The sequence below is a fragment of the Lupinus angustifolius genome, unplaced genomic scaffold, assembly GCF_001865875.1.
Source record: "Lupinus angustifolius cultivar Tanjil unplaced genomic scaffold, LupAngTanjil_v1.0 Scaffold_1_1096, whole genome shotgun sequence".
Lineage (NCBI taxonomy): Eukaryota > Viridiplantae > Streptophyta > Magnoliopsida > Fabales > Fabaceae > Lupinus > Lupinus angustifolius.
The window spans coordinates 50,334-61,882 of record NW_017716412.1 but is presented as its reverse complement, the minus strand read 5'-3'; the positions used below and the strand labels follow the sequence as shown (position 1 = coordinate 61,882).

Below are 11,549 nucleotides of genomic sequence, written 5' to 3'. Positions count from 1 at the left end.
TTAATTACATTTTCACTTTTTACTTAAAATATCATATTCACGGGAGTATTAAATGTAGTGTATATATATAAATTAATTAAGGGTGATTTGCTAGTTCAAAAAATAGAGATAATCCTATAATTTTATTAAAACTAAGATAACTTTAGTGTAATTTAACCAAAAAGAAAAAATAAATGGTGTAATATCTATATACTGAATGATGAATCTTTTAGAAACTCTCCCAGTATCATTTTTACCATTTTTTCTAACAAAATAATTGGTGTGACGAAAAAGAGAGGGAGAAAGGAAAGATAAAAGGCAAAGACTTGCGAGAAAGGTGTGATGTGGTTGGAATGTTAGAGTTCCGATCATATGGCGTCTCCATCTCCGTCTTCCTATTTCACTCACATTCTCTCTTCCTCTCCCTTTCTTCCTGGTTCGTTTTCTCTAACCGTTTTTTTCACTCTTCTCTCTTCTTTTCTTTTCTTTTCTTTTCCTTTCTCTTTATTTTCTTTCTTTCACGTTCTTTCGTTTCTTGCGATTTATTTATATATTTCAACTTTTTCTTCAATTTACTGTTTGTTTCCGTAGAAAATGCTTGACGCTAATTTGATCTTTTTAATTTCCTTTTACTTTCTGTAATCTTAGTTTCATGTAGTTTCGTTCATTGAAATTTGATTTAGGACTTAATTTCTTCAATTTGTTTTTCGAGAAATGATACAGTTTTCACCTATTTAAAATATTTTGATCGTTTTTTAATTTAATTGAGTTGCTTATTTGAATTTTGGACTATTTTCCTGTCTCTAATCTTAGTTCGTGTAGTTTTATATCTTGTGATTGATTTAGGGTTTTAATTTCTTTAACTCACTGTTTGTTTCCTCAGAAAATGCAAGAAATTTTAACTGTTTAATAATTTGATATTTTCTTCTTCTTTAATGTTGCAATTAGGTGATAAGCCTGTGCATGATGAATCTCGTTCAAGAATGGTTCCTATTCACATTGTGACAAATGCGTCGCAGCTCCCTATTGAATTCTTGGAACCCTCACCTCAATCGCAAATTGCCATTGGTTTTGACTGTGAGGGTGTTGACTTGTGCCGCTATGGGTCTCTCTGTATAATGCAGGTGAACTACTCGTATTTGGCAATTTGACAATGAGTTTATATTGTTTCAAGGGATCCATGTATTCTTTGTTAGGATTCTTCAAAACAAGTGATTTTAGGAGGAGCTGAATTTATCCTTTTGTGTTCCTTTCAAGCTAAATGGTTTTATTGAAGCCCAACCAAACAAGCATATATATGTTAGGAGTGATTTGTTTTTTATATCAAAAAAGTGTTACCATTAACAAATGGACTCTTAATTTTGATACAGCAAAAGCTTTTACACGGTTATGGAATTATAAACTGTCACGCCATTAGAAATATTTGTCTCTCGCAATAACTACCGTAGAGTTAAAAGTGACAGATGTGATAAGTATGATTGGTTGGTGGTGGAAAAAATTGTACACTATAGTGTAACAATTAAACTGTTAGTGTTATAGTGGCTCTCTGATGCATCTAAATAAATAGAAGCAAACATATATGCAACTCAGAGTAAGCTATTATTGGTTAGGGCGAACTGCATCATCCAAGTTTTGTTTGTTGTTGGTGGGTTATCTACTAACTACCATGCAGGTGCGACTACATTTGATTTTCAATCTAAGGCGTATATGACAATAAATTTATAATTTGTATATGAAGTTTTTGGAATTAGTGGTAGTAAAAAAATTTCATGTATCTAATTATATACAATAACATTATGAAAATAATAGCAACCTAATATTGGTAAGGGCAAACTGTGTCATCTTAGTTGTTGTAGGTGGTCGGTTATATGTAAAGAACCACTCTCTGATGCTAAGTTCTGTTCACCTGTTATGGTATTCTCTAGTTGGTTGTAATTTTGGCTAATGGTTGTTTGCGCCGTTGTTTACTGCTTTCGTGTTGCTGCAGCTTGCATTTCCAGATGCTATATACCTGGTTGATGTATTTGAAGGGGGTGAAGTTCTTATTAAAGCCTGCAAACCTGCACTAGAGTCTAATTACATCACAAAAGTGATTCATGATTGCAAACGGGATAGTGAGGTCTCTAATTTATTTAATTTGCTCTCTTTGGTCTTTTGTTCTAAGAAACAATGTCTGATGTAGCTAAATGTTTGAAGACGAGTTTTAACCTCAGTGTTGCCCAACTTCACTTGACAATTTAAAGCACTCATAACATATTGTAATTTTCTAGGCATTGTACTTTCAGTTTGGCGTCAAGTTGAACAACGTGGTAGATACCCAGGTGAGCTCTCTCTAAATACTAGACAGCCTCTCTCCTTACTTCTCCTTCCCCAGTCTATTACGTTAGCGTTTATAAGATTGCAATGTTGCTGACTAAATTATTTCCTAAATAACATGCACTTAATATTATGTTGACCCAAAAAAAATGATTCAGAAATATTTTTTGCCATTTGAATGACATATTGGTTATCAGCTGATGGCTGTAGTCTAAACAATAAACAATTGGCTCTGGTTTAATGCTTATCATGGTTCGATTTTTTATCAATCATTTGTGATTCATCTGAATATGTTTTTGATCCTTTCAACAATAATACAATTATCATTTTGGCTAAATATGCAAGCACATGGTATTCCGTTAAGCTTATTGTTTGAATCAAGTACTATTGCACTCTCTACCCATCAAATTTTGATTATTTCAGTCATAGATATATTGCAAATCACTCGTTCTTTTCATAATTAGATTACTCTCGTTTGGTTTATAACATGTATTTACTTTTGTATTATAAAATACATGTATTTTATTTTAGTGTATTGGCATTTATGTAATTTGCTTTTGATTCATAGTAATTATCTTCTTAATTGATTGTGTTGTATCAACACTATATAGTAGAGATCAGTGTGCAAGCCTATGCATACAATTCCTCTCAAACACTCTTTTTTAACATGTTATTGGTGCAACACAATCCTTCGTAACCTAACCCCATCACTATTCTCCTGTTGCATTCCCAGCAAAAAATTGGAACTTCTCTTCCACTGTATTTCTGATCCATGACTATCACATTCCCTATTGCTATGCACCAGCTTGGTGAAGAAAACCCTACCCCACAACAATACCAAAGGACAATGGTAACCTCTCTTTAGCTAGATTTATAGTTTTACACTATCTTTATTGGGCCTACTGACAGTGGTGTCCAAAAACCCATACTATACCCACAGAGAACCATATTGGTGGTGACCTCTACTGACTGTGAACTGGTCCCCAATTTCTAGTATTTGGCCTCTTTTCGCTCCAGCATCACTGTGAACTGTCATGCTTGACTATGCATTACTCCAGTCAACATGCCAGGCTTGTTGTTGCTCTACTTCCATTTGACTGTGTTCTTACTTCTTTTGATATTTCTACCTTATAGCTGTTTCAATTTGAGCCATATTTAATTCCATGGGTTTCTGGGTCAACTTGAGGCAGTTCCTGCTAACAGCCAAATATTATTTTTGATTGATCTGGGTTTTTGAGAAATTTGGGCCTTGTTCTTGCTTGTAATGAAATTTACGTTGTGCTTCTTTCCAGTGGTAACACTTCTTTAGCTATGCAACATTCAAACCAACTCTTTTAGGCTGTGTGATTCTCTTTTTGCATATTGTGTCTCCAGTATCTCTCCAGTAGTGTTTTGGTTGCCTCATTTTGTCTAGTTGTTGGTCCAGCTATGGCTTTATGGAATATATTTTATATTTTTGAGTTATGAGCATGTAATCAACTGTGTTTATTTGATTGCTGAAAATTAAGTAGTTATTAGTGATTACCTCCTTGATCAATTGTAATTATTATATCCTTAATTGTCCATACTATAAGAGACCGGTATGCAAGCTTATGCACTTAAATAATCTCAAACACCCTCTCTCAGCAACTTTATCAGATCATAAAGCTTCCATTAAATCAGCTGCTGTCAAGAAGAATTTTTCCTCAAACTTTTCTACAGTAGAGACATCAGTTTGCTACTTAAACATACTCTATAATCTTAAAAGAGCTATTATTGAAGTCGGAATTCTTTACTTGCCCCTCTCCTCCTAAGTGATCCATCTGAATTTAGGAAATTCCAAGATTGGAGGAAGAAAGTGGAAGTTGTATAACATATATATTCTTTTTAGCTATTTTTGCACAATATTTTTCACTGTTGTTAGTATTATTTAGGATTAGACAGCGTTCTCAACTTCTCATGATGTATAATAAATTATTTTTAGTATTAATCCTTGTATATTATTGAGGTTATTAATCATATTCCTTGTTGTGGTTCAGATTGCTTATTCACTGATAGAGGGGCAAGAAGGACGGAAGAAATCACCAGATGACTACATTTCATTTGTTGGCCTCCTTGCAGATCCACGTTATTGTGGTATTATATATGTCGTGGTACCCATTAACATGATTTTGTTGACCATGGTTTCTTTATATTGTTGACCATGTTATTCTGGATGGAGATGATAATTAATTCGTAGTAAGTTCTTTTGAGTCATTTGATTCCTTCCTCCATATTTACTTTGAGGGTTTGTATGTAGGCATGTCATATCTTGAGAAGGAAGAAGTTCGTGTGCTCCTCCGACAGGTTGGTATTAGAATAATCCTAGTTAGTTGAGAAGAATAATCTAATTTGCAACCATTTCTAAATGCAAAAACAGTGAAGCATCATTAATCCTTTAGTCATATAATTCAGTTTTACATAGCATTTATCTACCGACTTGTTGATATTGATTTGTATGTTAGTTCAATAAGAATTTGCATGGGTCACCGAAGAAGAAGTATCAAATATTTATGTATCTACATTATGTAACTCATCTAGTGATATTATTTCTAAATGTTTTGTCAGGACCCCAAGTTTTGGACATATAGGCCTTTATCTGAACTAATGGTCCGTGCAGCTGCTGATGATGTCCGTTTTCTTCTCTACATCTATCACCAAATGATGGAGAAATTAAGTGAACGGTCGTTATGGTATCTTGCAGTTCGTGGTGCCTTGTATTGTCGATGTTTTTGTGTGAACAGTAATGATTATGCTGATTGGCCACCTCTACCTCCTTTTCCAGGTCTTGAAAATCTGAATGAAAATCATATTATATAAACTGTTCTCTTATTTCTATCACGAAATTTTATGGAGACATTACATTGGCAGTAGCCTTTAAATTATCCAAGACTATTTTCTGTCAATGGGGTTTAATTGGAAATAGTATGATATTATTGATGATATTTGACTTGAAGGTGGAAGTTGAAACTAGAAAATTACTTATCAAAAAGTGAATATATGCAGCTCCAAGGTAAAACAACATAGAAAGAAATCTGACAAGAACTATGATTGCTTTTTATGTTTGCAACCTCCCAGTGGGGGCTAGAGGGTTCTTCCCTTTTATTTTGTTACTCCTCCAGGTTTATCCAAAACAGGTTACAGTTTAGTGAAGCTCTGGTCCACTTTGTTCATTAGATTAGAATATTAGGTTACATTATAGTTGGAAAGAGTACTTTCATTTTTAGCTTTAACAGATACATATGTGCCTAGAAAGCATGCATGATTGATATATGCTTTTGACTGCTAAACAACGTGCTTTTCTTCTTGTAGATAAGCTGAAATCTGATGGAGATGTTATTGAAGAAGAAATTCTTTCAGTTCTGGATGTTCCCCAAGGAAAGATGGGACGTATTATTGGGAAAAAAGGGGCTACAATTTTGTCCATAAAGGAGTCTTGCAGGTAAATATTTGTCTGTCCTTTCCATTCCCTTGGTTTAGCAGATAATTTTTTTAGCAAATTTGTAAATACTTTGATCCGTTGTTCCATTACCTGTGTAGTTTTTAAATTCATTTGTTTTTTCAGCGCGGAGATTCTCATTGGAGGTTCCAAGGGCCCACCTGACAAGGTTAGTTTATAAGCATTCTGTGAATTTGCAGAAAGAGGTCTTGTTCACATTTTTTATGTTGCAACTGATACTGTTTTGATGGATTTCATTTAAAAACCCTATTATCTCTGGGAACCTTTACAGAGTTTCATCATATATATTATTTAATGAGTTATTACTGTCACCATTTTTTGTTTTTAATCTCAAACAAAATTTTCAGAAAAAAACAGATATTTAGCTACATGTATGTCTAAAAACAAAGTGTTCATATTTTGATGTAGGTCTTCGTCATGGGACCAGTAAAACAGGTGAGGAAAGCAGAGGCCATGTTAAGGGGTAGACTAATGGATATATACTGAGGAATATGCTTTTCTTCTCTTTGAACCAAACATCTGCATTGCAATAAAAATAGTTTTATGTGGTTACTGCCTGTGATAGTTGGAATGAATGAGTATATACTTAACATCACTTTTCGCACTCTTGAATCTTTTGGAAAAATATAAATAAATAATTGCTCAGTTTTTAATCAACTAAATCAAAAGACTACTTCAATTTCGTGTCTTTTAGCAGAGGTTTGAGCTAGGAGGTGGTGCTACCTTTTACTGTGTTGTCTATTGTTTTTGCATTTGCTTTTTCCTAAATGCTAGTATATTTGGACAGTAGAATGGCCCAAAAGCTGTGCTGTTGTAATCAGTTCAGAGCACAAATATTTTGACCCCAAAAAAGAGGTGGTCTCTTTTAATACCAGCCCATTTTTCATTTGATACCATATTACCATCTTTGTACGTGGAAGCATGTTTCCGGAAGAGAGGGTGAACTACTGGAAATTGGGGTGGTATCAAATGAAAAAATGGGTGGAGACAAAAAAATTCACCTTAAATAGAACATGGAATGTTATATTCCGAAAAGAAAAATTGGAGCATTGATGTGAGTTGATTCAATTTGGGTGATTGTGTGCTTAAGGTATTTTTTTAAGGGAGAACTTTTTTGTCACCACACGATATTTTATTTAATATGCTTCTCTTCTTAAAAAAATAAATTTCCAATTACCCCTTTTCCGACAATAATTGGGATAATATTCAGTCTTGTTTTTATATCTCGAAAGTTTAGTTTCTAGTTATTGAATGAGTAAGTATATAATTGGTGTGAAAAAAATGAACACAAGCAAAAGCACCGGTGGTCGATGAACGCAAAGCCAAAATGAACAATAAATCTAGGCAGAGAATTTTTTTAGAGCCAGCAAAGATTCTTAGGTTAAGAACTGAAGGACATAAATAAGAAAAGTATAAACGGAAACCAAGGCAAATAACATATTTAGATTGTGCTTGTCACTGGTTCACGAGTCAAGACAGTGACAATACAAAGAACTTGTCGTGCGCAAAGTTGATTTCAAAATTTCAAGCTTTGAATAGTATATTATTTTCAAACTTTTTATTTTCGTAATGACCTTACATATTAAAAAAATTCAAATTCTAGAATCTTCATTTTGGGAAAAGTATTATCCTAGCCACCATCCTGCATTCCTGCTATCAAAGGGAGAGGGCAAAAACATTTAGAAGGAGAAAAAAAAAACAGGAAAAAATGAAGATATTATTACTGTATGGATACATATTAATTTATTACTACTATTATTTTTATTTTGATAAACATTGGGCACAATGGATACATTTTGGAGTCGATCATTCCAAAACAATTTCAATTTGATTTTGGGAATTTCATAATTTTCCCACTTTCATGTCATGCTGTTAAATTTAACTCACGCAATCAATTTATAATCCTCATTTTCATCTAATATGTATTCTCAACCTAATCTCTAGGCACTTGTATCCCATTCTTGTACGCCAATGTGGCCAAACTAATTCGATAAGTTTAATATTATAGAATAATACATCTATAAATAAAAGTTATATAAATTGAAATTTAAAAAATAAATTACATAAGCTAAAAGCGATTTTAAGAGGTAGTTTTTATTTTTAGGATGTAAGTTGGTAATGTAAATAATTAGTAAGAGTATAATAAAGCAAACCTAATTATGTCAACAAATTACCAATCTTATTTTGAGGTAGTATAAATATTTATTTATTAATCTTAAATTTATATCAATGTACCTGTTCCTTAGATTTGTTTTTTAATTTTTTTATCTCATCCATATTAGTATCTAGTACAAGTATCATGCCCATATTCTACTCATATGTCAATTTATACTTACTCTATAACCATTATTTTGAAAAACAACATTGATCTAAGAATATATGATTGTAGAAGATAGCTAGTTTTGTACTATATTTTAATAAATAATGATTTTCCGCAAACATGATAAAAAGTGCTGAATTTGCAGCTGAACATGCTTGTCTTAATGCAGCACTCGAGTAAAAAAATTTGTTAAACTTTCAAATAACTTCGTTTGCCATAGATCATGTTAAGAATACAGCAGAAGTATTAAGAAAGCAAAAAGCAGATAATATATTGAAGTTTAACACAATGGAACAAGAAAAAAGCTTTAAAAAGTTGATCTTTAAGTAAATAAGGACCAACACAAAAACTGCAGCTATAAAGTTGAAAAGGATAGTTTACATACAACTCAGCAGTGCAAGAAATTCGGGCACTGATGGATTACACATAAACAGCATTAACAAGCAACAGTAACTTACCCTTAAAATAATAATAATATCAGAGTGTGAGAAATATATATGAACAGACCTACCATGCCAAAGAGCTCAACAGTCTCATGATGTGGACAAAGAATGAGCAAAATGGTGATAGAGCAGAGTATAAAACCTGAACTTTTTACTTTTGGAACCCACCATATTGATATGGTTGGCTTCCAAGGCTTGAGAATAAGTCGTCTCCGGTTCCTGACTGTGAAGGAGTGAATCCAGACCTACCAAGGCCAGATCCTGAACCCATAGCTCTCCCCATGTAAAATGTAGGTGGAGTGCCTTTCTCCCTTTCATCTAATCCATCGCTTAATCCACCCACAATGCCAACATCTGCGAGGTTTACTTTTTTGGCTGCCAAACAATAAAAGAAAATTATAGAAGCTACGAAAACAAATTGCATATTATGGGGACAAAAGGAAAGCAAAACGTGCTTGTAAACTTAAGTACATCTTTACACAGCCAGCGAATAAAGAGAACAAATTGATCTTAAAAGTGCATTTACTTCACAAGTACATCATTTAATTATTGATTCCTGATAGTGCATAAGCAGTACCATGATTCCCCAACCTTATTCAAGTATATGTACATTTAAGCAAGCGGTTTACGCATCTTTTAGACATCATCACACACCAGAATGTGATGCATTAGGGCATCCATATTGCTAAGACTCTTAAATAATTAATATTAGGAATATAAATTAGTGATGTGTAACAAGGGGAGTAGATTTTTTTGGTATGAAAAAATGAGTGACTGAAGCTTAAGACTCCACTTAAGGCTCATAGCCACATTGCACCTAAGACTCGAGAGTCGGATAAGACTTTAACTAAGACTGCTTAAGACTAGGGATGTGGATACCCTTAATCACTCTGAGAGGCACAATATATTTATAAAAAGCCCAAAACCTTGAGGAATAAATTGTGCCTGGATGTACTCTTAGAAGAAATAGACAATACAACTACAAGTTACTTAAAATCTGCAGATACAGGGAATAAATATCATTTTATCAGAGAATATTAGGATGTGCAAAACCTATTAAGATAGTCAAGATAGCAAGCTTACGAGCAGATATATTGAGATCAATCAATCCACGGCTTAGTGAATCAGCCCAAACACCAGATTTCACCTGGAAACTATCCTTTTTAGGTGAAACTTTAGAGTCCCATAAAGATTTACCATTCGTGTTATCCTGGCTGGCATCACTGACAACATTATTTGTGGGCTGCGAAGATACTGAATCAGATTGAGAAGTAAATTCACCAAACATATCACTGACAACATTATTTGTGGGCTGTGAGGGCTGCGATGACACTGAATCAGATTGAGAATTAAATTCACCAAACATATCAGGTCCATCAAAATTATTAATTGGAACAGCAGCAAAGGGATCAAAATCACTGTTATTCATAGCACCAGAGGTTCCTGACTTGCTTTCTGACTGCACAACTGGCTCAGGAATGGAAAACAAGTCAACTGTTGGTGTAATGGAAGGAAGGGCTGGTTGGGAACAAAATAGATCCACTTCATCCTGTACATTCAATAAAAAATAGCAACAAATGGAAGTTACTCACTGAAAAGAAAATGTGGGGAAGGTAAATAATGTTGCCTCTAATGAGTGATTCACAATTACAAGTTTTTTTTTTTATAAGATGGCCATTTTTGACAATTGTTTTTGGTCTTACAATGTTTACTTACACCCTTTGGGTGTCAGATTAATCCCTGTTTGGGATACTGAGGCTGTCCTTACCCCAACCACTTTCTTGCAGGCTCAAACCCCCAATGATTCAAAGGCCCCTCAACCACTGACCTCAAGCTTGCTTAACACTAGAGCCACCCCTTGGTGGGTTTTTTCCATGTAATTGAACAAACTTAAAAACAGCTAGTAAAGAATTGAGCATCACTACTAATTTTAAATGGTGTTCCTCGCTCTCCAACTCTTGCTTCCTCCTCCCGGACCATTTCAGCACACTAACTTCTATTGTTTATACCGGAATGACAATCTCAAAAACATGAGAATTTGAAAAATGGAACTGGTAAACCACCATGCAGTAAAGCAATCCTAGTTGAGAATATACTATATAGGCAGCTTTCTCACTCTTTGGGGGCATCAAAGTTCATGAAAGAGGGAGTTTCTGTGCTGAGGAGTTCGACCTACTCATTTTTAGAAGCTCAAGACAAACTAGTAGGTAATTGGTATATATATATATATAAACTGACATGAAGTAAATTACTGCAACACTAGAATTTAGAGGTGACTACATCCAACCTGTGGTTGAGAACTAGCCCCCTTGTCCACATGAGGTGCAGCTGATGCAAATGCTGCATCTGCAAAGAGATCAACCTCTGACACACCACTAGTTGCAGGCTTTTCTGTGGGGAGAGGAGTTGGAGCATCCATGAGGTCACCAATTAAATCTTGTCCAAAGAGATCAACCTGGTTATAGATTCCAACTGAAGCCTCTGTTTCAAAGAAAAAATGATTTAATATCATTCAAGTATATTGATCATGCAAAATAATATAAAGTACTGACTCCATAGTCAATGTGGTTTTTTTTCTTTCATTTTGCCAGCGGCTGGGGTGAGCGAGAGGGTAAACTCATAGTGGATTACATCCTAGTTCCCTGGTTTTCTCAGAGTAGTATGTAACCTTAGTTTCTTAGCACAAGAAAAAAAGAAGGCCACCATAGAAGGATGTCTTAAAAGGGTAATAACTATCATTTGCAGTGGACTTATATAGCACATTTGTTGGCATTGATGAGGGAGAAAAAGTGTAACAAAAAATTGAGAGAGAAAAAGCAGATGACCATGTGGTGCACAGTGTTCCCCTCTACTAACATAATTTAGTTTGAGGTTACATGATTATTTTCATGGAAATTCGAACAAGTTACTTCTTTTTCACCAGCCCAAATCCCTCTATCAATATAAGTAATTGTAATTATGAAATTTAAAAGGAGGCGCTGATTAAAAAACAATAATTTTTTATTTTTCTTAC

General features: G+C 34.1%; 2 protein-coding genes across 3 annotated transcripts; one reads left to right on the top strand and one right to left on the bottom strand.

Annotated features, from left to right (window-relative positions):
• Positions 1 to 268: 268 nt before the first annotated feature.
• On the top strand, positions 269 to 6,435 carry LOC109337105 (piRNA biogenesis protein EXD1). The gene is made up of 10 exons (XM_019573987.1): positions 269 to 415; positions 928 to 1,103; positions 1,967 to 2,098; positions 2,250 to 2,300; positions 4,314 to 4,410; positions 4,574 to 4,620; positions 4,882 to 5,098; positions 5,626 to 5,755; positions 5,879 to 5,921; positions 6,182 to 6,435. Exons 1-10 carry the CDS (start codon positions 352 to 354, stop codon positions 6,257 to 6,259), a joined length of 1,035 nt encoding a protein of 344 aa, XP_019429532.1. The 5' UTR covers positions 269 to 351; the 3' UTR covers positions 6,260 to 6,435.
• A 1,947-nt stretch (positions 6,436 to 8,382) lies between these two features.
• On the bottom strand, positions 8,383 to 11,017 carry LOC109337098 (clathrin interactor EPSIN 1-like). 2 transcript variants are annotated; one of them, XM_019573979.1, is made up of 4 exons: positions 10,824 to 11,017; positions 9,913 to 10,085; positions 9,620 to 9,816; positions 8,383 to 8,911 (listed from the first exon to the last, which is right to left on the bottom strand). In XM_019573979.1, the coding sequence occupies exons 1-4, from the start codon at positions 10,953 to 10,955 to the stop codon at positions 8,688 to 8,690; spliced, it is 726 nt and encodes a 241-aa protein (XP_019429524.1). In that variant the 5' UTR covers positions 10,956 to 11,017; the 3' UTR covers positions 8,383 to 8,687. The 2 variants fall into 2 exon arrangements, with proteins under 2 accessions (XP_019429524.1, XP_019429523.1); XM_019573978.1 differs by having other exon boundaries at positions 9,620 to 10,085.
• Between the last annotated feature and the right edge of the window lie 532 nt (positions 11,018 to 11,549).